Below are 24,911 nucleotides of genomic sequence, written 5' to 3'. Positions count from 1 at the left end.
ATAGGAGGGGAGGAGCGGAATTGCTGTGGTGGTGTGGATTGAGAGTTGGTATCCCAGCAGTGATGCGGCATACGTGCACTGAACTGAAGCTAGCGGACGGGACGGGAACCCACTGAGGTGATGCAACCTGGCTAAGCTGACATCCGATGTACCGTACCTACCGTAAGGTAAGGTACCGTAGCAAGAGACAGCCACAGCCCTGATTTGCCGCGTTTGTTTACAATACGGGCAGGGTCTGCTTATTCAACCAACCGCCAACTCTGGATCCATCAGGCCTATTCGGGTCAAGCACCATTGACGGCTCCTACGGGACTCAACGACAATTCGATTATTCTTTTTTGACAATGGAGCCAGAAAACTTCTTTTTTTTTTTTTTTTTTTTTTCTCTATCCAGTGGTTGTCGACCCTATCGGTCACTCCTCTCCCCGGCGTAATCTATCCATCCGGTAATTTACTGCGGCCAACCAACCCTAGGCCGCTGAAATCCGCTGTCGTGCGGAACGCCAACGAAAAGCTGTTGGGTCCGACTGCGAGAATCATCACCACCTTCTCCGCCGCTCCATCCTTTCCGTTCCCTCGACATCACCCTTCTCCGAGGCCACCACAGACTAAAGGGCATCGCTACCGCGCCCTCTGCCTGCCCGCTTGCTCCTCTCGCCTCTCCACTGACAAGTCTGCCACTTGCGCCCCGCCATCTCCTCTGCCTCACCATCTCCATCATGTCGGCCGCCGCACTTCTCACTCGCAGCTCCGGCCAGTCCTGCCTACGCGCCACCACCGGCCTCAAGGCTTTCTCCAGGTCGCAAGCTCTCTTCTCGTGCGTCAAAATCACTAAAACCACCAAATCCTCCCACATTATGCTGACATTGGACTTTGCGTGCACAGACGGTCGACCCCAGCTCTCTCAGCCCTCGCCCGCTACTATGCCTCCAAGAGTCAGTCGAATGATCTCTCAATTCCTCCAATTGATGTCGTTGGCCATTCTGACACCATTTTCAACAGGCTTCCCCCCTCACACCGTCGTCAGCATGCCGGCCCTGTCGCCGACCATGACGGCCGGCAACATTGGCGCATGGCAAAAGAAGCCCGGCGACTCGATCGCCCCCGGCGAGGTCCTCGTGGAAATTGAGACCGACAAGGCGCAGATGGATTTTGAGTTCCAGGAGGAGGGTACTCTTGCCAAGATTCTCAAGGAGACGGGCTCCAAGGACATTGCCGTCGGCAGCGTAAGCAACACCTGGTCAAAGCTTGGAAATGTTGATTGACACGGATAACAGCCAATTGCCGTCATGGTTGAGGAGGGCGCCGACGTGTCTGCTTTTGCCGATTTCTCGGTCGAGGACGCTGGCGGAGACAAGTCGTCGGCCAAGGAGGCTCCCAAGGAGGAGGCCCCTAAGGCTGACGAGTCCAAGCCTGCACCTGCTGCTAAGGCGGCTCCCGCTGCCAGGGAATCCGACTCGACTGGTGCTCGTCTGCAGACTGTTCTGGAGCGCGAGCCCACCCTTTCTCCTGCCGTCAAGAAGGCCGCTCTCGAGAAGGGTGTCCCCGTCTCCCAAATCAAGGGCACTGGCCCCGGCGGCCGTGTCACCATTCAGGACGTTGAGAAGTTCCAGGCCGCCGCCCCTGCTGCCGGTGCTGCTGCTGCTTCTTACGAGGACATTCCTGCCTCCAGCATGCGCAAGGCAATCGCCAACCGCCTGAAGGAGTCGGTCCAGCAGAACCCCCACTTCTTCGTATCGTCCTCGGTCTCTGTCTCCAAGCTCCTCAAGCTGCGCGCTTCTCTCAACGCCTCGGCCAACGGTGCCTACAGGCTGTCCGTCAACGACTTTTTGGTCAAGGCCGCCGCCATTGCTGCCCGCAAGGTCCCCGCCGCCAACTCGTCTTGGCGCGAGGAGAATGGCCAGGTTGTCATTCGCCAGCACAACGCCGTCGACGTCTCCGTTGCTGTCGCCACTCCTGTTGGCCTCATCACCCCCATCGTCAAGAACGTCAACGGTCTCGGTCTCCAGAGCATCTCTTCCCAGATCAAGGAGCTTGGAAAGCGCGCCCGCGACGGCAAGCTCAAGCCTGAGGAGTACCAGGGCGGCACCTTTACCATCTCCAACATGGGCATGAACGACGCTGTTGAGCGCTTCACTGCCGTCATCAACCCTCCTCAAGCCGCCATTCTTGCTGTCGGCACCACCAAGAAGGTTGCCGTGCCCGCTGAGAACGAGGACGGCGAGCTTGGCGTTGAGTGGGACGACCAGATTGTCTTGACCGGCTCATTCGACCACAAGGTCGTTGACGGCGCCGTCGGTGGTGAGTTCATGAGGGAGCTCAAGAAGGTCATTGAGAACCCTCTGGAGCTGCTCCTGTAATCGAGGGGCGAGGAACGTGGCGAGGAGCGGCGACGCTGACTGGACGATGCACGAGCAACACTCGAAAGAGCAGCAATGAAACGACCAGAAGGAGTTCTTTTTTTGGTTGCTAGTTACTTTACCCCCCCCCCCCCCCCCCCCTTTCCCCGTCTGTAAATCTACCCCGTATTTTTCCCTCCCTCGGGTTAGTTTTCTTCTTTCCTTCTGGAACCCCCTCCCGTACTAGAGTATTTTCCCCTTTTTCATTGGTGGGGAGAGAGAGCGTTGTGTTGTGTGGCAGGCAGGCGGGTCGGTCGGTCGCCTCGTGTGCTGTCCTTTTTGGTCGAGTTGAGCTCCACGTGCATTTGTATCAAAAGTCATAGTCATCATCATCTCCATCCCGAAATCATACCCCCGCCCTAGCCCTCGAATTACACTGAGCAGCAGCAGCAGCGATGTCGACAACGATGTTGCCTGGAAGTAAGCAAGCAAGCATAGATGATTGAAATGTATGTTGATTGGCCCAGTTGATAGATGATTGATTTTTTTTATCGCGCTGTCTGATTCGTGCTGCCGCTCATCCAGCCTGGTCAAGACTTTTGACGCCCACTATCTAAGGCATGCATGCTTTTTTGCGCGACACGAAGTTGGAATTGTCACTCGCAGGCAGGTCTCAGGGCCGGGCGTCGATCGTGGAACTTCTTTAATCTGATCCGAGCTGGTTCGTCCGTCCGTCGTCGGCCAAGCCAGACGCGCCTGTTATTATATCGGCCCAGTGACGCTACTTCTTCCCTAGCTACAGGTATGGAACTACAACAAAGCTACTTAAAACTCCCCCATCTCGCTCTCGCCCTCACCCGTCTCCCACCTCCACCCATTCTTCCCCCCCCCCTCCTCCTCCTCCTCCTCCTCCTCCCCCTTAACATCCCTCCTCCAAACTCTCCAAACCTCGTCCCTCCCACCCCCCTCGCCCCTCACAACCGCCACCGCCGTCCCCGCCAACGCCTTCCCCACCCTCAACGCCCTCCCAAACGCCTCCCTCGTCCCCGCCGCCTGCTCAAAATCCGGGCTATGCGGCCCATTGCCCTGCCGTCCAGGCCTAATCGCGAAACCCGCACTCAGCGACGGCAGCGCATACGACACGTCGCCCTGATCCGTACTCGCATTGCTATGACCCTGCGCAGCATCGATCGCGGGACCGGGGATGGCGCCGCCGAGCGCGTTGAAAGAGCGGCGGTAGAGCGAGGCGAGGAGGGCGTTGGGGCGGTGGTCGGCGTAGCTGTTTTGCTGCGTGAGCACGAGACGCGACCCCGTTGCTGTGGCGCCGGCGACGAAGCAGGAGTGGGCTTTTTTGGTGAGGGTGGCGAGGCGCGAGAGGCTGGAGGCGCGGAGGACGAAGATGCCGGCGGCGTAGGCGTGGATGATGTTGGGTGCGAGACCGCCCGATGTTATGTGGCCTTGGATTATGTCGGTCGGTTGCGTTTGTTGGCGCAGCGTGGAGAGCGCATTGTATGCTGTGATTAGGGCGTCGAGGGCGTTGATCTGGAGGGGGTTGCGTTAATAGCCAAGTAGACTTGTGGAGTTTGGGGAGGGACTGCGTACGCCTAGCCATGGGTTCGCCGCGGCGTGCGATTCGCGGCCAAAGTACTCGACTTTGAAGCGCGTGTACGCCGTCGTCGTCATTAGTGCGCTGTCCGCCGTGATGCCTGGGTGCGATATCAGGTTGAAGTCGACTTTGTAGTCGGTGTAGGCGCCTGCTTTGAGCAGTTTGATCTTGCCCCCACCGCCTGTGAGAGTTGTTAGCATCTGGATCGGTGTGTAAATGGGCTATGAGGTGCCTGGGGATAATTTCGTTGTCGAGCATTCGTCCACCTTCTTTTTCGTTTTGGGGCTCGGACTTGTCTGGACTGGAGACACGGCGGGAAAAGAATGTTTTTGTTTACTCGCCTTCTTCAGCTGGCGTTCCGAATAAAACGACTTTTCCTGGGAGCTGGTCCTTTTCCATGACGGCGGCTGCGGCCAGAGCTCCGGCTACGGATGCTGTTGCGATGAGGTTGTGGCCACATGCGTGACCAATCTCAGGTAAAGCATCTGGTACGCAGCATCAGCCGGGACTAGTCGCACATTGTCGAATTCACATATGACAATACGCCCCGTGTTCAAAAGGCGGCTTAAAGGAAAGGAATAAAAAGAGACAAGAATAGGGAAACACAGCTCACCCATCTCGGCATTAAACGACACGACCGTCCCCTTCCTCCCCGAATCCCAAACCGCCACCCACGCCGTGTCCATGCCGTACACGCCCAACGTGACGTTCCATCCGCGGCGCGCCTTGAGAAACGACGTCAGTGCCTCAGCGGCAATCTTCTCCTTGAACCCCAACTCGGGATGGTCGTGAATCTTTTTGTTCACGGGCCACAACGCGTCTGCAAGTTCGTCGACAAAGGCGCTAATGTCGTCGAGGTAGCTGAGCGTCGTGTCCGCCGTTGACGCAGCAGAAGGGGACGAGACGAGGACCCAATCGTCGTCTTCCATTTTTGTTTTGTATTCTAAGGGGAAAAGACAATGCGATACGGGGATTTGGCAGACGGGTGTGGCTGCGCGAGATGCAGTTGATGGGATGATGCAGGTGGTGCAAGCTTATCCCCCCCGCTTGCTCGCCTGCCCCACTCTTGCGGGTGCCCTGTCGTTTGTCCTACCTTATCTCGTCGTCACCTCATGCCGGGACCACGCTTGGCTGTGCCGAATCATCACCACTAGATCAACATGGGTGAGTTGGGTCGTAGCTATTTGGTTGTCGATGGCTCAGTGTGCTGACTGCTTCCTGGCTGCATCAACAGTGAATTTGCGTCGCTGACTCAAATCTAAGCGTATCTACAACGACGACGAAATCCGCGACGTGAGCTTCTCCAACCCATCAGTGTTCCAGGCCTGGAACTTGTTTTCGAGGCTGTCGTTCAGCGTCTCGATGTAGGACGGGATTCCACCAACCCTGCACTCAGTCAGTATCATCGGCAAAACACCCGTCGTCGACATCACTTACCAGTTGAGCGGCTCGACCCTTCTTCCCGGGATGTTGGCGCCTTGGTACCAGCTCTTTGCTTGCGGGAAAAGACTGCCATACCATTTCTCCTTGACCTTCTCCCCCCACTCGTCCTCAACTTCCTTCTTCGCCTCAAATCTGGTAATGCCCTCCTGCCTCGCCTTTTGCAGTACCTTGTCGATGAACTCGGCCTGAATCTGCGTGCACGTCGGGCCATTGGCAAACGCCGTTGGCGCCTGCGGTCCGTACGTGAAGAAGAGATTGGGAAACTTGTTCAGCGAGATGCCCATCGAAGTGCGCAAGCCGTCGCGCCAGTGCTCACCAATGGTGCTGCCATCGGTGCCGCGCACATCGAGGCTGGCCAGCCCGCCCGTCACGGCGTCGAAGCCCGTCGCCAGCACAATCACGTCGAACTCGCGGTGCGCCCCGTCGGCAGTGCGGATGCCCGTCTCCGTGATCTCCGCGATGCCGTTGGTGTTGACGTCGACGATGGAGATATGCGGCTGTGACACGACTTCGTAGAAGTTCTGCTCCAGCGATGCCCGCTTCGTGCCCCATGGATGCGGCTTCTTCTCCGGCGCCAGCAACGCTGCCTTCTCAGGGTCGGGCACCCGCGCCAGCACCGTCTTGCGCCAAAAGTTGTAGCCTTCGTCGTTGGCAGCGTCGTCGAAGAGGAAGTCGCGGAAATTGCCCAGCCAGAAGCGAAATCCGCCCTCTTCAATCATGAGCTTGTGGTACAATCTTTCGCGCTCCTCGGGTGTCGTGTCGAATGTATCTTGCTGATAGAAGTCGAATGTGAAGCCGGCAAACGTCTTGTAGCATTCTTGATGCGCTCTGGCGTACACTCCGTCTGCCTTTTTCTTTTCCTCCTCGACTGGGTCTAAAGGCCGCTGATTCATCGGCAGACACAAGTTCGGCGTCCGCTGGTAGACAGTCAGGGACTTGGCGTCAGGACCAGCTTCTTGGATCGTCTGAATTCCAGACGCTCCCGTGCCAATCACCGCGATGCGCTTTTTCTTCAAGTTGACGCCCCACTGCGGCCACTGTGCCGTGTGGTACATTTCTCCTTGAAAGTCACCCATGCCCTTCATCTTCGGCACGTAGCGCCTCGACGCAAATCCAATGGTCAGGACGAACCAGCGACAGACGACCTTGGTGCCGTCGGAGCACTCAACCAACCACTTGTTCCTGGCCTCGTCGAAGCGCGCCGCGTCGACGTTGCGATTGTACTCAATGTCCTTCAGCAGGTCCCACTTCTTCTCGACGTGCTGAAAGTACCGCTTCAGATCCTTCCAGTCGGCATAGCGCTCCTTGAACGTAAAGTCCTCGTACAGCTCGGGCTCGAAGAGTTGGTAAATTGGCGTGTCGCTGTCGACCCGGGCGCCGGGATACTGGTTCCAGTGCCAGATACCGCCGCTTGCAGGTGCCTTTTCAAAGATTTTGGCCGAGAGGCCTTGCTTGCGCAGTCTGGAACCGATCAATTGCTGCTGTTGCGCGTGGGATGCGGACTTACTTGTTCATCAGTGAAAACGCACTGAAGCCGGCGCCTACAATGAGGACATCGAACTCTCGCACTGGCTCAGCCGTCGTCTTGTCGTCATACATCTTGACTGAATTGAATGGCTTCTATGAGGAGAAATGTGAAAGACAGGATTCTATCACAGACCGAGGCGCGCAGAGAGAGAGAGTCCCCCTCAACAGCGGGAGCTAGCTCAACATAAATCGACAATGACACCGGGTACCAGACTGGGGTCGACGGCCATCTTGAGGTACGGGTAGAAGGAATAACCCCACATCTGCAAGCATATCTGCACCACGCGTCGAGCACCAGACAGGCCAACCAGCGCGCTAGCTCCTGCGTAGTACCCGTGGAACACTGATAGCTCGGCGACGGGGCCAAGCGACGCCTTGTTGGGCGACGTGACTGGACGACTGCTGCAGACCATCGCCAATCATCTGATGCCTACCGTGCGTGGTAGGTCAGAATGGCGAGAAGCGGCTTCACAGTGGCGCGCTGCCATGACGCAAGTTTCAGTATTGAGAGAGCCGGGCTGAAGAAGCCATCCATCCTGGCATCTCTCTGGCAGTCTCAACAGGGCAGCTAATTCGAACACACTCACCTCCTCCAATACCTTGTAAAAAAGCTCCTGGTACATCCAACGTGCCGTCGGCCGAGAAGAGGCTCTGCGCAGGGAGTGCTGCACGGCAAAGATAAGCTTCGCGCTCTCCAATAAGCTCCCTGCGACTCGAGGAAAAAAGGCAATTTCTGACGCAGTTGCGTCAAGGACGGCCATGCTTTGCGGTTATGTTCCGACTGCTTGGTTCTCTGCATGACATGCGGGGGTGCTGCTGTAGCCTCGGATGCGGATTGCGGGGAAAGCTGACGTGTGGCGGAGCTTGCATGCACGTTTGCCCGTTTGGGCCGGTGTGTGGTGTCGAGCGCGAGTTGGTCCTGTGGATTTGTTCCCAAAAGTTTTTGCGGTGCTGGTCTGGTGATATGATGTGGTGGAATGTGGAGTTTTACTGCGCTCTGATTGTGCAATGAATGGTGCAAGGCTGAAATAACAACGCTGCTCCCCCTGGGTCCCCCTGTCGAGGACGAATTGACACGCAGCTGGGGATCTGCAGCTATCAGACCCCTCCCACTCCTCCCTCAACCCAAAGACTATCTCAATGCCGCCGAGAAGGAGCCTTTCATAAACCCGTCTGCATCACCGCATGGGGCCAACTTTCCAAAGACCCACTGCAAACTGTAGGCTTTTAGTCCCGGTCCCGCCATTCGGCTGCTTCCACGACCCTGTTGGTACCAAAGAGACGCATTCGTCTCAGGTGAGCGACACAAGTGTCGAGTTTGTAGAGTAAGGCGTCTCTCGATTGACTTTGCTCGCTGAAAGACGCAGACTTGCTTTCGAATACGAAGTTCATAAGAAGTGATGAACGGCAAAGCGCGCTGGCTACTCATCTGCAGCTCATTATCACGTCACAGCAGTCTTTGAGTCGGTCATCATCATTGTGGAAGATGCAAGCTTCTTAGTTCATTAAGCTTTTGTGACTTTTAGTTTGTCTATCCCATTCCTAACCACTGATCCGTCGTTGCGTTTGTCCTGCTGCTGTCTTAATAATTCCGCCGCCGCGTGTTAGTCTTCGTCTTCGTCTTCCTCCTCTCAAAGACCCAGTTGCCGTCGGTACCCTTTTCCTGACCCAGAAGGGCGTCGCCAGGCGTGTGGAAGGAGACGTAGTGGTTCAGATCAGAGAAAACCACTGCGTCAGCGATTTCCATCTGAACCCTAGGCGCGGAATTCCCTGTCCAACAAAACCGGGTATATGTGCTGCGAAACATGGATGGAAGGCGAGTCCTTCGTAGCCCGGAACTGGTTGTAAACCATCACGGCCCTACCCCTCTTCTGCTCCGCGAACAAATCTTCCCAACTCAGTCCTTATCCTCGCCATCAGCGCAAAAGCCAATTGCCCCACGGGATTCTCTTGGAGACCCACACGCGAGATCCTCCAGGAGTCTTCCACGCGTCGTGAGTGCCGTCGTAGGAGACACCGTCGTCTGCAATTTGGATGGTTGGTCCCGTGTGTGGGATCCCCATGCCGAGGAAACTGGGAACATAGGCAGACGAGAAAGGATGGTAGACTGCGCCCTCGATGTCGGGAATGGGCGTCGCTTCTTCGAGAACAAAGTCGCGTCCTCCCGAGAGTTTCTCCAGCTCCTCTAGGCCGGCAAGTGAGTTGCGCATTGGGGCCATCTCATCGCTGGAGACCGTTGATGGAACGGGACGCACTGCAGTGAAAGATGAGTAAACGGTGGTTAACAATTAGGCTAGGGTGCTTACCAAAAGCCCGCGGGTGAGCAGGCTCCCCATGGATAGTTTCCAGTCTGTTCTTCTCGTCTCCAGCAGCACGATGAACCCAGAAAACACGAAGCTCATAGTCCTTCACCGCCAAGTCTCGAATCTGGTCTCCACATCGGTACATGCAATCCTCAGTAGACTGCGCGCGTCCAAAGTCCCTCCAGATCTCCCTAAATTCCGAGGCCTGACCAAAGTATTCTTCATTATTCTCAATGAATTCGGCAAGCTTGGGAGCCAATTCGTCGTAGAATGAGGCGCAAGGCAGTGGAAGAGACTTGATCGGCGAAGTTTCAAGAATTCCAGCCACCGCGGGGATTATTGCCGCTCCATTTTGCTGAGCGGAGCTGAGAGCGGTGTTCTCAGAGGTGAGCTTCTGGATCATGTCGCGAAGCCTGGACATTTCGGCTTTCTCGAAGATGTCGGCTTTCTGAAGAAGATCCTTGGCAATTTGGTATTCCTCCCGGAAGATCTGGGCCTCGTAAGACAGCGAAATGCTGCTCAGCGCAGCAGCGAGTTGGTTGGAATCGTAGGGGGCGTTCATTCTGGCTGCACCGAGTGTCTCGTCCGATGAAAGGAGGAGTCGTTTGATGGGGCACGTTGAAGAGGCTTTGAGATGAGCTCGTCAGGAAGGTTGTTGAGTGTTTGGTTGAATTTTGAGGAACAGCCGTGAAGAAACGTGTGGATGTGTGGGTCGTGTGTATTGTGTTGTCTGGGAGCAGACGCGCAAAGTGTCAAAACAACTCAACTAACTAGTCGCCTGTGACGTCACTGACTACTCGACCACCCGACCACCCGATTCGAGGCGCACAGGCCTCCCTACCCTCCATCAAGCAGAGTAGGATGGCGGAGGGATTTGTTTACAGGTAGAAGCTCGGACCAGCTGAATTCGATGGCATACTGAAAGTCAACTTCTATTTACTTTGAACAGATATCAAAGGGACTGACAGACTTTGTGAGCGTAGCATGTATATGCAAAAATCAGGAAGCTCTACACACAAGAAAATCTGGCGGAGGCACCATGCTTCAAGCTGGCTCCTTTTATGATCGCTGCCAGGAGATTCCATGCTAGTTTTTCGAGCAAATCTGGCTTGTTCTGGCCGAGAAGCTTCCATTTTGATTCCAAACGTACATTCAAGTTTGATGGAAGGCTTGCAATGTTTCAAGCGGGCTTGTCGCAACGCACTCTGGACAGTGTGTTTGTCAAGAGCCACTCACTGCTCTTCTCTCCTACAAATACGCAAACCATGCACTTAAGCCAGCTAGCATGAGTTGGTCATTAGACATGGTCTCTTCGCAGCTGATACTGATGTATATTTTGCTCTATTCGCTGTATAAAAGACACAAGTTGCTGCTTTGCGCAGACGCAAAGTCAGTCCGGACTGCATGCTCTGTAAAGCCTGATGCATTGTGGTTTCGGTCTTCCTCTGACGTTTACTGAACTGAATGTATCTAATCTTCGTTCGGTAAGGCATGATCTGAGCTTCTGGCGCTTTGGCTGACCTACCGCCACACTTAACTGTCTCGCTTCTATCCACCCTCTGTCCTCTTCCAACAAACACCTGCTACTTCCACCGCCATGGATAATACAGAATCTCTCATGGCAACTTTCACGCGTCACTCTGAGGCAATATTCGCCGCTCTCTGCAAAGCGGAGAAATTCAAAAACGGCGAGACCATTCGTCTCAAGGCGTTCACCGATCAACTTCTCCACGAAAATGACATGCTCAGAAGCAACCTTAGTTCCGGCTCTCCAACCATTTCAGCAGAGATCTTGCGTATCCTTCGGTCAGTACCAATGAAGTCTCTGTCAACACCGTCCACAGCCATGTTCGACGAATTCATGCCTGAGCTCGCCGGATACGAGATCGACTACGACGACGATTTCCGCAAACACGACGACTACATTAAGATCATTGCGGCATTCCGGAGGCTCCAAGCCGGGGAGAACGGTCTCGACCAAGCTGCAAAGATCATTCAGAGCCTTGCTTCTGAGAACTATATTCTGCGTCTCAAGAATGTCGCTTTGACCAGTGAAGATCAACAACGGGAATTTCTCCGCTCGCATGGCAAGCCATTCAATGCGAAGGTTTTCCGTAAGTTCTCGCACCTATACCCGCCCGTTTACGTCAGTACTGACCTTTGTTCTCTTGAAGGTCGCAAGGTCCCAGACCACGTCTCGAGCAAGGTGCACGCCAAAAGTACTGACTACTTCGGTGCTTTCTACGAGTTCTCCGACGCCCATAAGGACAAGACCCTTGTCTTGAAGGAGCTCAAGGAACTTCCCACCACATCAACGACCAAAGCTTTCTACCATCCATTCCACAGCCGCTATATTCCACCATTCTGGGGCAAGGGTGTAGTCTACGACGGTGCCGAAGCGGTATGGGAGGTGGCAGACGACGACCAGCTTTACTTCCTTGCAGGATACATGAATACTGGAGAGCCGGGCGAAAAGGAACGTTGGATTCCGAATTTCCATGGCCAGGGGCAAATGTTCGAATGGGTCTGGGAATGAAGGCAAGGCATGGTGTGGCCATGCAGCTTGCATCGACACAAGGGAAGGCCGCGACGGAAGACGAGAATTGGTCTTTTAACATTCAGCCAGGCTTCAAATCTCACCGATCGCGAGGCATAGAATCGAGAACTCCTGCTTTTGTCTTGAATTCCAGGTGGGATGACTTGATCAACGTGCTCGATTGGCCTGTAATAGGAAGCCCAAAATGCTGACTTTGATTTCGAAGGTAAGGTTTCTCTTCGGGGCTCTAACAAATGTATGTATTGGTTGTACTTCTTAACATATTCTTGGTGTGCTGGGCCAGTATTTTTGCCGTATCTCTTGACATTGGCCCCTGTCTTTCAGCGATACGATTCCAGAGATGTCCAATCTGTTGCTTCAAAGTCTTGTATCCTGAAGAGTCTGCTCGAGCAAGCAACAAACCAGAAGTTATGTTTTCGGGCGGCTTGATGCCATGTTTGGCGAGAAAGAAGAAAGAGTATGTCTCCCTCTCTCCAAAGTTGACTCGATCGGATCGAGACCCAGGCACTCTCAAGTAAGCCGGAATGGTGTCTCAAGAGACCAGAAAGTAATCCAGCAGTGTCATCGTCTGGTAAGATGCAGTCCCACCGTAACAGACCATGTAGCAGCTGTGGACTAAGGTTACCGTCAGTCAAGAGACATTACAAGATGTGGAGAGAAGGTAGTATACTTGAGTAGTGTCGAGCCTGTCTCTGCAGGCGTAGCGTGACGTATGTGAAGCCAACAGCCAACGCGATACCAACAACGGAGATGATAATGCCAGCTACATTGATCGCGTCGCTGCTGTATATTGATCGAGGGGTCGGAGGCATGGAATCTGAAATGGTGTACGATTGAATTGACGTATGCTTTTATTTCAGTATCAGTCAACCTGTAGGTGGAACCTGAAGTGTACTGATACTACACATACCAGGTCGTAAAAACAAGACCAGCAGTGGGCCTGAAAGTAACTACCGAGCGGCCGATTTGGAATGTGAGAGCGATGAGCTGCTGGATAATTGAGACATCGGTGTGATACTCCGAATTTTTAATACCATTCAATTAAGAGTGATAGCAAGATCAAAAGTTGCTGCAGAAGCTCAAGTTTGCTTCCGGGCTGCGAAGTTCGGCGGTGGTGGCTCCCGCCTTTTTCTTGGCACACCCTCTTTGTGTTCCCGTCGGAGCGCAGCAGTCATGCATTAAGCATCGAATAATAGAATTCATTGGCCCGCATATCGAGGGCACTGCGAATAAAGCCAATCGAGATGCCACAGCAACCTTCAGGCAGCAGCATCCCCTCTGAGATGTCGAGTACGAATAGATGGATTCAAAATTCTGATTTCTCCCTTCAGCCTCGCAGCAGTCACACTCACTCTCTAAGATCTCATACGCAATGTCCAGATTAGAGCGCAGTTGATAGGTCAAACTGGTGCGCCACTTTCCATGCCTGCGCCGCTCGACACTGTGGTCCCACTGGTCTTCTTTTTCTCTCGGCGCACTCATCTCATGATCGTCTAAACTTCCACAATTGTTGGAGTGACAGCTTCCACGTCACCTTACCTACTTCATCGCGGCTCTCGGATTCAGCCGGTGACGAACCGAAATTCCGGACCTCTGTTCGCCGCAACGACCAGCTCCGCCACGCTCCTTGTGTGCGGCCGACGTCCTTCATGAAAACTCCCAAGCGCGCCTTCGATAACATACAGAAGCATTGGTCAACAACTCGTGGATTCGAGAAAGTGTAAGGATGCCCATCCTAGATTCTAGGAAGTTTCAGAACGGCATACCCCTGACATGTTACCTCATCGCCCCCTAGCCCCTGAACAAGGGTGCCTTTGCGAATCGCAGCAAAAGATTGCATTATTAGGATGTAAAATCAGATTTGGTGACTCTCCAAAATACTAGCAAAACTTTCCGGCATGATTTCACGCCGTGGAAGGATATTGCCCCTGAATTTTGAACCGCGCAACACAGTTACTTCAAGATTTCAGTCCTTTCGATCAATCCATTCCCGCGCCAACCGCTTCCAAAAATTCACCAAGACTCTGCCCTGCCGATTCTCAGTATACGGCCCTTTAGACTTGATCGCGGCCAGTTGACAGATGCATGATTTCGGTTTGATAGTGCCCAGATACCAAACGAAGAACAATCGCACCAGCCATTGCGACGCTCGAGTTGAAAGGTGACGGTCCAGTGCGATTCTTCAGGATCTGAGTCTCCTGTCAGCAAGATACTGATGACGAGTGCTGTGTAACACTACCTGTTGGGCGACGACGCGCTCTTCTTTGAAGACGCAACGAAGTATAGGAGAAAATGGTTGCCAGCACCACGCCGAGGAAGGACATAGCTAATCCTGCTATGTTCATGGCGTCGCTTTCTGATATCGGAAGGGAGATGAGCGCCATTTTTCGTGAAAAGACAAATTTTGTTCGAGAAAGACGTTATTTCGACGTGCTTCAGATCGCAGCAGCTACTCCTGTTTGGAAATTTCTGACAGGAGACGCTTTATCTCTGGGGGAATCCTGGGGGAAAGTGAATCTCTCTCTGTTTGACAGCTTCAATTTCAGCTAGACTTAAGAGTCTTATACCGGATGCTGCAACTCCACGGCGAACGCTGAGTCTCTGCACCGTATGAGGCAACTTGCACTGCCTTAAAAACATGGCCAAATTTGGCTAGAGGGGCCCGGATTCCGGAAGGGAAAGTGGTCGATTACTGGTGGCAGCGAATATGATCCCTGTGAAACCTGGGGCACGGGCAGCAGCTCAGAGCCCGTGCAACCGGAACAAGCGCAACACCGAACAAAGTGTCATATTCTTGACTTCCATTCCCCAAGCCTTGAGCTCCAGGTTTGGCCTTGCTGAGGTTTCAAGACGTGAATTGATGGACTGGCAAATGGTTTGAGAGATGCGGAAGAACGACGACTGAAGGTTCAGTGAAAATGTCAAGCATCGGCTAAGGCCTCAGAAAAACCGCCGAAATCAGGACTCCTTAGGCCGTGATCACGCTGCATTTATCGCGTATCGTCCAGGCCTCAAGTTTGCGAAGTCTTTTGCCCCGCCAGCGGTATCAGTACCCAGCTTTAGAAGCGGAGTGCGCCCAGTAGGAGATTTCAAGGAAGTGTATAGGCAGTGGTGTTTTGACGCATCTTGAGGCGCGTATTTGCTATGACAACACGATTCCAAGGGTTTCTCCAGACTACAACACCTTTCGCTTCCACGACAGGATCTTTCCAGACTCTAGAAAAAATACGGCGCTGCAAATTTTACGACCATCAGTCCACCTTCGGCCTCGTGTGCTCTCCGCAACGCTCTCATGCCTTTTAATTTCTACTGCCTTGGACGATGCGCAGTTCTTCGCGACTATAATCCAGATTTGGTGAGCTCTGCCGATTGGCTTTTCTTGTGGAGAACCTGGAGGCTTTCGTCAACCCTGACATTCAGTCCTTGGATGTTGTTCTGTGCTGGCGAAACTTGAACCCATGCCTCGCCGACAACGACGACGCTTCATTTTCCGCTGAAACGCAACCACTGGTCGCAAACGCTTCTTTCGCCGTCGGCACCTGTTTCTGAAAATCTATTGCCCTTATCTCAAGTTGTCGATTGCGGCTGGCCCGCCTACAAAACGTGCCAGCTGACAGCCGACTGCACTTGTTTGTCTCTAGACCAACTATCATCTCGTTCCAGGAAGAAATTGCACCATACAGTATCTAGAGGCAAGGAACATTGAATGAAGCCTCAGAAGACTGGACAGACCTGATTTTTTCATCGCTTCAAGATACCGCCAGGCCTTCAACGGTTGAGCTCGCGCTTTGCCATTATCCTCTCCCAAGGCCTCTCCATTGAACCACCAAATCCAAAAATTCAAAAGATGCCCACAGCCAAACGATCCGACCTAAAAATGGCTACCCGACATATCGCCACCCATAACGACGATTTGTGCTTCCATTCAATGGAGAAATCAGTACGATAGCTGCACAGCTGATGACGACCGCTTCGGGAGTCGCGGAGATCACAAGCCCTGATGAAGGAGTCAGTCAGGAAACACAAGTGATTTCGAGGTCCTACCGCAGTGGCTGCGAGCAATTTGTTTCTGGAGACGCAATGAAGTCAATGAGAAAGCCGTTGCCAAAACCACGCCGACGAAAATCATCACGACTCCCGCAATATTTATCGCTTCGCTGTTCGAAATCGGATGAGGGATTGGCGCCATCACTTCTAGAACGGTGAAGGTGACTTTGAAGACTGTCATCAAAATCAGTAGTTAGGGGGATGTGCGCTGAATGAAGGACTTGCTGGCCGTACTCGCCAAGAGAGATGCCAGGGCACGGAGAAGCCAAAAAGGACTACCGTTGGCCGGGAAAGCAGATCATAAACTGGTGTTCTTTGGATCATCTCCTTGAGTAAGGTGAGTTGGAAAACCCATCCCTTATATCCACTGTCGGCAAACGCGAGAATTTCCTAATCGAGCTAGATTTTTCTCCGCGCCCGGCATCCAGCGCAGTCTGGCTGTTCGTATCGCAAGCAAGCATTTTCATTGGCGCAATTCCTTCCTATACGAAATCTGACATCGTCAGATGAAATTCATTTGAAGCAGCCCCCAACATTACGCGGACTGGTACAAGGCTGGCGAATGGCAGAGCGCGCCTCAAATTTGACTTCTGACACGCATCATTCGGCTGTTCACGAGAACTGTATCTTATTCGTTCCGCAAATCCTGCACAATGAGGCCAAGCAGCGCACCGCCACAGCGACTGGTAACATGTCTTCCGGCGGGGAGCCACGTTCTTGACCTGCACTTTTGCAACTGCCCGAGTGGCTTTCGCGTCTGAGTTTTGGCCTCAGCTTGGTCCCGGTATGAGTCTTCTTTCTGCTCGAATCGACTTTTTCAGCGCCACAGTTTGCGCTCTCAGCGCCGCCAACTCGAACTTCTCACGCACACTAGCATCTGTGGCCGGCCTCTTCCCCCACACCCGCTGCGACAGAGGCGAAGCAATCATTCTTGTTGCCGGCTCCTTCCACGTCTCATGGACCTGATACCTTGGTGTTTGAATCCGACCGAAAGCGAAGTCATTTCACTTGCCTCAATATTAAAGTTCTGTCAGCACGACACCCCAACATCAGACCGTAACACTGTCGTTAAATGCAGCCGACGCCGTCATCATCCGCCTTGTTCCTGATTGAATACACCTGAGCGCGTCATCCTCCATTCTCTTTTGCGACCGACTGACCGGCTTTCCCGACCGCGCTCTTGGCAATGACACCGTCATCGGCAACCCGAGGCCATAAAAAATCGTCAACTGTAAGAACTGCGTCAAAATGCAGTGATAGAGCTTGTTTGGTCTTGACTAGAGTCAGGTCGAACAAGCCAAGGAGTTCGGGAATCGGGGTGACTCAAGAATATCAGGAGCACGATTCAGGGGTCGCGGTTCCTCAATCCCAAGGAACCACGGCAATGGATCTCGCCTGCCATTTCAGGTTACCCGCCGTTCCGTCCAGGTCCGCGTCTGCCCTTCTAGGCTCGCGAGCACGTGTTCCAAGAGGCTGAGGAATTCAAAACCACTTACGTCACGCTGCTGATGCCATCACGAGCTGACCGTTTTGCTGCGCTTTCCAAGTCCAAGGCAAAGATACAGGATACATGCGCCTGTGTGAGTCTGGAACGGTCGAATAGCTGGCTTGTGTCACAGTGTGTGCGGCATCTGGACTTTGAAGCGCGTTCGCCATGAATTCGCGGCGCCGCGTCCGCGTCACCTCCGAATGCTCCATCTGCTTCGCGGCATCGTGAGTACTTTGACCTCTCTTTCTTGCTCTGGCGGTGTCACTGAGAGGTCTGCCTATGCCAAGAGATGGGTGGAGGACGGGCTCGAAATTGAGAGAAATGAATTTTCCCAGACGCCTGCGTCACGACACGTCCTGCGAATGCTAGGCTCGGGTCTCTGACCTTTATAGTACAGTATTCCTTGGTCCAGTCCGAAGTCCATGTGACGCAGATTCGGTAAGAAATTGTATCCCTCCTTCGCCCTGTATAGATTCACCCAAGATCCCAGGATCGCTCGCTAATGATGTTCAGATGCAAAAAGTAAATTGCGCCGTTACGCCAATATGACAGCTGAACTGAGGAGATATGATTCAATTAAGGTGCTCCATAACCTGGAAACGCTTTGTGTAAGCGGGTGACGGATAAGGCTGAAGGTGCCACAAACCGTCTGGGCGGCGCCGCACCATTTGAAGTCTCAAAGAGGTGTAAGAGAGTCGGGTTGCGAGCACCACGCCGAGGAATGAAACAACGACACCAAAGATATTGATTTGTTCGCTGGTCGACAGAGGTACCGAAATCGGAGCCATCTTGCTTGACGAGGTGTAAGGAGAATATTTGGAGAAAATTGTGGTGTAGACTTAAGGGAGTTGCAAAGTAAGCTGTGAGTGGTACAGAAGGCCGTCAATGTCTCTGGCAGTGAATTCAACGAAGCCAGCGGTTGTTTAAGTCACTGATCACTGCTGTTGGAGCGGATGCACGGTGAACTGATTGCTGTATTGTTCATATTGTGGAGGAGACAGCGACCTTATACTTGAGATGCAGGAGGTAACGTGATTTTGGTATGGTGGAATGAAGAGCGGCAGATACAGCTGGAGGAGACCCTTTTTGGTTGCTGAGTGGCGCTCAACTTTTCATGTGTCTCAGCTATGCTTACACATAACACAGTTGAAGTTGACTGATACGAGGCACGGGAAAACGGTGCTTTCGACCATTCCATGAGTTCAAAATCCCATCACTGCATCGTCTCTGCATGCGAGACGTGTATGAGGCTCGCTCGTGAATTTTTTGATTGCGTCGTCTGGCCGTAATTCGTAGGCAAAATTCAAAGCAATACTTTCTACAACATTGACAGTGTTTACGCATCTCTTGTAGCAGAGGTTGTGTCAAAACTCGCAGCTTTCAGTTGCGGGGAGTTGGAGCGAAAGTTTGCAAGTATTCTGTCGTGTAACGGACGTGGGGCAGTGCTGGGGTGATGGCATGGCATGTCGTGGTACAGAGAGGCCGAAGAAGAAGGCTGAGTTGAGTAGGCGAACTTGCGTGCGGATGACGGCGTAAGGATATGATGGCGGCAGCGGGGCCACCCAGATGTGGCGCTCCGCTGGCAAAATGCTCGACTTTGTTCTCGGGCACAAACCAGCTGCGGCGGCTTTCGAGCCATTTCCCAATGAGTTGAGGCCACCAAGTCCGAATCGAATTGCATCCGCCGAGTCTTTGCATGTAATTGACAAAGGCTATGGTGCAACTTTTGGTTCTTGAATGATCCCTCAGTCTCTGAGCTTGTTCAGCGGAGCTTGTTCCTGGGGTGGAAATGGCATCATCGCACATCTGCAGGAGAGGCCATCTGCTGTACCACCTAGCACAAGATTAGACCGGAGGCACAAGGCCTCCGTTGCGGGAGGGGGAGAGTCTAGGCTGAACCTGCATGGTAGTCTGGGTAGGTATTTTATCTACAATTTCCCGTTTCGCCCCCAAGCTGGTTTTCGCCGCCACCGAGGCACATACCTGCCATCTTATCTATAGCCTCGCCGCCGCCTTATACAGATCGATCAGTTGATCGGCCTGACGACCGAAGACCGCCAAAAGAAACTCTAACTCACTGCGAAATCAAAGTGCCAGTCCGCTGCACCATCTTTTCCCTCGTGCGATCTCTCCCGCTTCCGCCTTCCATCCCCCGTGCTGACCTTATTCCCATGCCCTCCACCAACAAGAGAAAGCAGCACAACCTTAGTGTAACAAATCCTCTTCTAATAGCAAGAGACTGCACTTCCCACAACTCCTACATTCACTCTTAGTAGCTGTTACACGCAACGGGGGTCGTTCAGGTTAACGTGCGTCAAGGGGTGCTGACAACTTGGCTCAGGGGGCACAGGTGTTGCGATGCGGATCGGCTAGGAAAGGCTCAGTTGAGTCCGATTGGAAACATTGTTGACTGGATCTCGTTTCGCAGACTAGTTTCTCCGATTTCGTGTCAGCACAATATTTCCACTCTAAACAAGGACACCGTCATCGCACTGCTGCCCCTGGTCGGCCGCAACTCTGGCGTGCCATTTGCTCCTAGCCAGTAAGCCAATTCACCTGCCATATGCTGATCAATAACAGAGTCGCGGCACTGTTGTTGCCGACCAACAGCTTCTGATTTCTAAACGGCGCACTAGGGATATTATTTTAACGGCTCAGGGGTTTAACTCAGGGGTAATACCTTCTCATTTTCCCACCACTGTCTTTTTTCCTTGCCAACCCCGGACTCGCGCCGCGCCACGCAAGAAATCTGCTCTAAAGGCGGCAAGTGGCGTGGATCTGTCGTCACGTTTTGCTCTCTTTTTCTCGCCAGATTTCCACCGCGCTTTCGGACGAGCACAGTCAAGAAACAGAGACCTTGTAAACTCGATTGTCGCAACCTTTATTTACAAACAAACCCAAAATCCTGAAAAGATATGCGCCCTGAACGCCAATTTCGCTGGTCTGAACATTGCATCGTCTCTCCAACATCCATTGCCGGCATCAGAATTTCGCCATTGTAAACGTTACACCTGTCGATGTGCTGCATTCGGAAGACCATCTAGTGTACGTGTTAAAGAGTGTTGCCGGCAAGTATTGAAAGTAATGCAGTACCTGCATGACGGTTCGTGTTGTCGAGCCTCTGCAGTTGGAGCGAGGCGAAGGAGAAACTGGTTGCCAGTACCACGCCGAAGAAGGAAACAACAACACCAACGATGTTGATCTGATCGCTGGTGGATAGTGGTACCGAAATGGGAGCCATTATACTTGACAGGGTAAAAGGACGAGGTCGGGGAAATTGGTAAGGTTCCAGTTCGAGGCCGCTGCTGAGAAAACGAAAATTACGGACAGAGTATTTGGCGTGTTGTTCAGTGAATGCAATGATGGGACCTAGCGCGGTCTCTGGAAAGCCTTGTTGCAGAAGATAGATAGATAGACGGGCGGGTGCCAGACTATTTATCACCCGCGACGCGTCGTTGCGGACAGAATGGGAGGATTATACCTGACCTACCAGCTGTAAGGCTCTTGCTTGGCCGATTGCTTATGTCCTTGGTGCTTGAACTGTCTATACCCGGCAGAAAGCCCTCATCACCATCAATGATGATGCGATAACACGAATAATATCCGTTTCCCCGTGGAAATCTGTCAGCCTACCATGCTTGGTCCACAAACTTGTTCCTCTTCTCTCCTACTACACAAGTCGAACCAAGCACTCACCTAGCATATAAAAAGCAGTCTCCTCATCCCCGGTCGCTTCTTCAGTCAGCGCAGACGCCTCACACTTCATAAGAACAACCTCATCCCGTCCACTCCCCTCCCAATAAACCAACTCAACCAGCAGCAGATAGCGTCTGAAGCCGCTCCCCTTTGCCGCAAGTGCAAGCGATACGACACCGGGAGCCCTCGCCCGCATCACCATCACGGTCACGGGCGAGCGGCGGGTCAACGACAGGTGGCTGGCTTCGTTGCACTCGTTGGAAGAGTTTGGGTGGGGTGAAGAGAGGAGTGGTGGGGGAGGAATGGTGGGTTTTCTTTTTGATTTGGTTTGGTTTGATTGGTTGATTCGATTGGTTGACTTGATTGCAAGCAGGTAGGTAGGTACATGGTAGGTATCATAAGGTACGTAAAAGTCAGAGACGTCATTAGGGCGAGGAGGAAAACGCATCGCGTCTCCTCTCTTCTCTTCTCCCGCGGCTTTTCATCATCACTGGGTTGCGCCCGCGTCCCCTCCAACGCTACACTCCCGTCTTCTCCGCACCGGGATGCATATCACTTCCACCGTGATGATGCACAATCCGCTCAATACCCTCCTGATCCATATTCGCCGCCTCCTCCATATCCTCATCACTCTGAACATCAAACTGCCTACCAAGGTACTCGGGTCCCGCCAACGCAAGCACAATAACGTACGCAAAAACGCAACCCATAAAGATACAAATGACCTTGCCATACTCATACCGCTTGGTGTGGCCCTTGGGCGGCAGCGGGAAGCGCTCGCCGATGGTCGCTTCGATGGTTGATGAAGCGGAGGACACCAGGTTGCCGAGTTGGTAGGATGTGCCGACGACGAAGGTGCGGAAGGAGCCCGGCGATAGTTCCATGAGGTGGATGGGGATGACGCCCCAGGCGCCCTGGACGCAGAACTGCTCGAAGAAGGCGGGCGCGATGATGCGCGTGTCCTTGACGAAGGTGTAGGGGTACAGCAGCGCGCCGCCGACGACGCACATGGTGATGATGCTGAGGCGGCGCCCAAAGATTTGCGACACGTAGCCCACGACCGTGCCGCCCGTCATGGCGCCCAGGTTGGCTACGACTTGGGTTACTGTCACCGCGTCGTCGCTGAAGTTGTATTGGTTTTTCAGCATTGTTGGGTAGATGTCTTGAGAGCCATGTGACATGAAGTTGAAGCCTGCCATCAGGAGTACCATGTAGATGAGCAGCAGCCAGTGTCGCTTGAGCGCTACTTTGCCCTCGGCCACGAAGGTTGCGCTGATGTTGTGGCCCGCCGCGCGCACCTTTTCGCGCTCTTGGTACGCGTCGGTTTCGGGCAGGCACAGCCGGAATAGAATGATCAGGACGGGCGGGCACGCGCCGAACCAGTAGAGTGGCCGCCAGCCGTGCGATGTGGTGTTGACGAGGGCGCGCGCGAAGACGGTAGCGAGCAGGTAGCCGAAGGCGTATCCCTGGAGCACGTCAGTCAGTCGGGTCAGGGTTCCACAGTTGTACCAAACAGCCGGTACCAAGCGCGCCACCAGCCACGCGAGCGAACAAGGAGATGAAGCGCGGAGAACACGAACCTGCTGCAGCATGCCCGACACGATGCCCCTAGCCTGCTCCGGGCAGTCTTCGAGCGCCGTCGCCGCCGCATTGCCGTACAGCCCGCCCATGGCAATTCCGAACAGCGCGCGCACACCCAGGAACTGCTTGTACGTGTTGCAAAAGCCCGTGCCCAGCTCGAGCACGATGAATAGGATGTTGTTCACGACGAATGGCCACTTGCGACCATAGCGGTCGGCGGCAATGCCGAAGATGATGGATCCGACCGATCGCAGCATCAGCACCAGCGTGATGCCCCACGTGATGTCCTTTTTGCTCTTGCCGAATTCCTCGGCCAGGTCTTCGACTGTCAGCGACACGGTGAAGAAGTCGAAGGCGTCCCACGTCCATGCGACGAAGGCGACCAGGAAGAAGAGCCATTGCCGCGTGTTGAGCAGGCGCAGTAAGGTGATGGGGTTGGGCGCCTTGTGCATGGGCGGTTTGAGCGACGAGATGCGCGTGGAAATGTAGCGACCGATACTCATGTTTCCGGCGCCGTGGCGCACAGCGCCCGTTGTGGCAGCGGTGCTGCCGATGGGCCCAGCATGACGGTTGAGGTGGTGTGGAGAGGGCTGCGGAGAAATAGTTTCGGCGTGCTCGGGCAGCGAGTCGTCGTGTTTCTCTGCCATGGTTGCAGTTGGGTTTGTGGGTCGCCAAGGGCGCGACGAGAGCTTGGCTTGGCGTCGAGCCAAGCCTGTCAAGCAATGTCAAGCCTGGCGATCACCAGTCCTGTGTCGAGTGCAATGCGAGAGACGAGCAGTCGCAGGATCGCACACCAAGGGCTGGGCAGAGAGGATGGCTGGAAAACCAAGGCTTGGAAGGAAACGGCGGCACCGTTCTAGGCTTTATAGAAGTGCAGTGGACGATAGGCGTACCGCTGGCTTGCAGAAAAGGTGAACGGCAGCCAAGGCTGTTCCCCACAGTCTCATCAATGGCTGCGGGGCTCCGCACTGACTGGCCAAGACCTGGGGTCGCCCCACCCCCCGCGTGACAGACGTCAAATCGCATCGCATCACCGACCACCGTCTCTTCAATCCCACACGCCGCTCAGTTTTGCTTTCACTGCCAAAGCGGTGCTCTTCAACTGCCCCTTCTCCTTGACTCTTTCCTGTCACTCACCTCCCATTCCCACCAAAACCCTACGCATTCCCAACACGAAACTCAATCTCAGCCCAGCATAGCCTAGCCCGCTCCATCAGTTCCACCCCCTGGTCCGCCGCCTCGTCTCGGGGCGTCTCCGCCGGGACTGAGCAACCCAAACCGAGAGGAAAAACAAAAACGCAAACTTTTCCCCAGCCGACGGCGTGGCCAAACGCAGACCTCGCGGGCGTACAAGCATCCAAGTCTCGGGACTTTCGCTCACCTGCCGCAATCGTCATGGCGTCGAGTTTGCGTCCAACTCAACCGCCCCGGGATAGCTCAAACGGGTATTATTTGCCGGTAGCGCAAGCGCTTTGGCCGCTTCACTGGTGCCGGCGCTTCCAGTTGCGTCGTTAGCGTCTGGTACTTTTTTCCGACGTCACCGCTTGTCAGCCAGTCTGACGCATGCGGCGGCGGCGGTTGCGGCGCGGCCTTGCGTGACCTGCGATCGCTGATGTTCGCTGTGCTGGGCGGTGGGCCTTGCAGTGCTGTAACTTTTTGCTTTGGAGCAGAGTTTTGCGTGAGCCTTCGGCAACGGAAAAGGGGAAAAGAACGTCTCTCGTTGCAAATTCAACGCTCCCGCCTACGCCAGCGCTGGTGGCTTCGGCCGTGAACAATCTGCGCTCGCGTTTATCGAATTTCCTACGGTGGAAGCCAACACTGTAGCCAGGCGCGGGAGGGGTGCGGCCTTGAATGAGCGGCATGCAGCAATCCCACGGCTCATCGATAGTCTCAGCAAGGGAGTCGAGGCTGGTATTTCCTTGTAAATAGAGTTGTTCGGCGCGGGCCACGACGAGGGGCCCGAAATTTGCGACCACATTTCACCCATTCGCTAGTGCATTTGAAGATGACCTCGTCAAGAGATGAAGCGAGCTGCTTAGCGTCCTACAGTCTTTTCAAAAGTGCATACACTTCGGGCAACATGAGGGCGTCTGTTCGCTCGCTTTTGTCTCGCAGAAACTCTTCAATGCGGTCAAGAGACGGTTCCTCGCTGTGATTCGTCATCGGAAAGGGCCAGTCTTTGGTAATTGTTCCAAGTACGGTGTCCCAGGCCTTGAAATTTCATGACTGATTTCCATTTTTCTCTGTTTGTACAAGGCGCGCCCTCCATTTGCAGGTGGAGGGCGAGGAGTAATCGCGTTCAGGAAAGAACGAAACACGGACA

General features: G+C 53.9%; 7 protein-coding genes across 7 annotated transcripts; 2 read left to right on the top strand and 5 right to left on the bottom strand.

The window, feature by feature from the left end:
- Window positions 1–478: 478 nt before the first annotated feature.
- Window positions 479–2,489, top strand: IWZ02DRAFT_309438 (pyruvate dehydrogenase E2 component). Its single transcript, XM_066764036.1, has 4 exons — window positions 479–817; window positions 886–935; window positions 1,003–1,226; window positions 1,278–2,489. Exons 1-4 carry the CDS (start codon window positions 720–722, stop codon window positions 2,358–2,360), a joined length of 1,455 nt encoding a protein of 484 aa, XP_066621091.1. The 5' UTR covers window positions 479–719; the 3' UTR covers window positions 2,361–2,489.
- Window positions 2,490–3,164: 675 nt separating this feature from the next.
- Window positions 3,165–5,287, bottom strand: IWZ02DRAFT_522070 (uncharacterized protein; the record flags this gene model as incomplete). Its single annotated transcript, XM_066770817.1, has 5 exons — window positions 4,559–5,287; window positions 4,287–4,430; window positions 3,942–4,126; window positions 3,318–3,881; window positions 3,165–3,257 (listed from the first exon to the last, which is right to left on the bottom strand). Exons 1-5 carry the CDS (start codon window positions 4,872–4,874, stop codon window positions 3,165–3,167), a joined length of 1,302 nt encoding a protein of 433 aa, XP_066621090.1. The 5' UTR covers window positions 4,875–5,287.
- IWZ02DRAFT_309405 (cyclohexanone monooxygenase) lies at window positions 5,044–7,160 on the bottom strand. Its single transcript, XM_066764035.1, has 3 exons — window positions 6,896–7,160; window positions 5,383–6,849; window positions 5,044–5,331 (listed from the first exon to the last, which is right to left on the bottom strand). Exons 1-3 carry the CDS (start codon window positions 6,985–6,987, stop codon window positions 5,214–5,216), a joined length of 1,677 nt encoding a protein of 558 aa, XP_066621089.1. The 5' UTR covers window positions 6,988–7,160; the 3' UTR covers window positions 5,044–5,213.
- Window positions 7,161–8,831: 1,671 nt separating this feature from the next.
- On the bottom strand, window positions 8,832–9,930 carry IWZ02DRAFT_522058 (uncharacterized protein; the record flags this gene model as incomplete). Its single annotated transcript, XM_066770816.1, has 2 exons — window positions 9,222–9,930; window positions 8,832–9,169 (listed from the first exon to the last, which is right to left on the bottom strand). The coding sequence occupies exons 1-2, from the start codon at window positions 9,778–9,780 to the stop codon at window positions 8,832–8,834; spliced, it is 897 nt and encodes a 298-aa protein (XP_066621088.1). The 5' UTR covers window positions 9,781–9,930.
- An 885-nt stretch (window positions 9,931–10,815) lies between these two features.
- Window positions 10,816–11,754, top strand: IWZ02DRAFT_434455 (uncharacterized protein; the record flags this gene model as incomplete). Its single annotated transcript, XM_066766366.1, has 1 exon — window positions 10,816–11,754. The coding sequence occupies one exon, from the start codon at window positions 10,816–10,818 to the stop codon at window positions 11,752–11,754; it is 939 nt and encodes a 312-aa protein (XP_066621087.1).
- Window positions 11,755–15,316: 3,562 nt separating this feature from the next.
- On the bottom strand, window positions 15,317–16,208 carry IWZ02DRAFT_455643 (uncharacterized protein). The gene is made up of 3 exons (XM_066767803.1): window positions 16,057–16,208; window positions 15,820–15,996; window positions 15,317–15,772 (listed from the first exon to the last, which is right to left on the bottom strand). The coding sequence occupies exons 2-3, from the start codon at window positions 15,962–15,964 to the stop codon at window positions 15,657–15,659; spliced, it is 261 nt and encodes an 86-aa protein (XP_066621086.1). The 5' UTR covers window positions 15,965–15,996; window positions 16,057–16,208; the 3' UTR covers window positions 15,317–15,656.
- Window positions 16,209–21,525: 5,317 nt separating this feature from the next.
- IWZ02DRAFT_380622 (carboxylic acid transporter protein-like protein) lies at window positions 21,526–23,091 on the bottom strand (the record flags this gene model as incomplete). Its single annotated transcript, XM_066765117.1, has 2 exons — window positions 21,526–22,473; window positions 22,588–23,091. The coding sequence occupies 2 exons, from the start codon at window positions 23,089–23,091 to the stop codon at window positions 21,526–21,528; spliced, it is 1,452 nt and encodes a 483-aa protein (XP_066621085.1).
- Between the last annotated feature and the right edge of the window lie 1,820 nt (window positions 23,092–24,911).

The sequence above is a fragment of the Phyllosticta citriasiana genome (assembly GCF_038021145.1).
Source record: "Phyllosticta citriasiana strain CBS 120426 chromosome Unknown IWZ02scaffold_9, whole genome shotgun sequence".
Lineage (NCBI taxonomy): Eukaryota > Fungi > Ascomycota > Dothideomycetes > Botryosphaeriales > Phyllostictaceae > Phyllosticta > Phyllosticta citriasiana.
Note: the sequence above shows the minus strand (reverse complement) of the source record. Positions and strands in the feature narration are given on the sequence as shown.

Bases quoted from the DNA above. Each gene is read 5' to 3' on its own strand.
- IWZ02DRAFT_309438 (XM_066764036.1), top strand. From the start codon at position 720: ATGTCGGCCGCCGCACTTCTCACTCGCAGCTCCGGCCAGTCCTGCCTA. The intron at 818-885 runs GTGCGTCAAAAT...TTGCGTGCACAG, and splicing joins AGGTCGCAAGCTCTCTTCTC to ACGGTCGACCCCAGCTCTCT. The intron at 1,227-1,277 runs GTAAGCAACACC...CACGGATAACAG, and splicing joins AGGACATTGCCGTCGGCAGC to CCAATTGCCGTCATGGTTGA.
- IWZ02DRAFT_455643 (XM_066767803.1), bottom strand. From the start codon at position 15,964: ATGGCGCCAATCCCTCATCCGATTTCGAACAGCGAAGCGATAAATATT. The intron at 15,773-15,819 runs GTAGGACCTCGA...CTCCTTCATCAG, and splicing joins AATTGCTCGCAGCCACTGCG to GGCTTGTGATCTCCGCGACT.
- IWZ02DRAFT_309405 (XM_066764035.1), bottom strand. From the start codon at position 6,987: ATGTATGACGACAAGACGACGGCTGAGCCAGTGCGAGAGTTCGATGTC. The intron at 6,850-6,895 runs GTAAGTCCGCAT...GATCGGTTCCAG, and splicing joins GCGTTTTCACTGATGAACAA to ACTGCGCAAGCAAGGCCTCT. The intron at 5,332-5,382 runs GTAAGTGATGTC...GACTGAGTGCAG, and splicing joins AGGGTCGAGCCGCTCAACTG to GGTTGGTGGAATCCCGTCCT.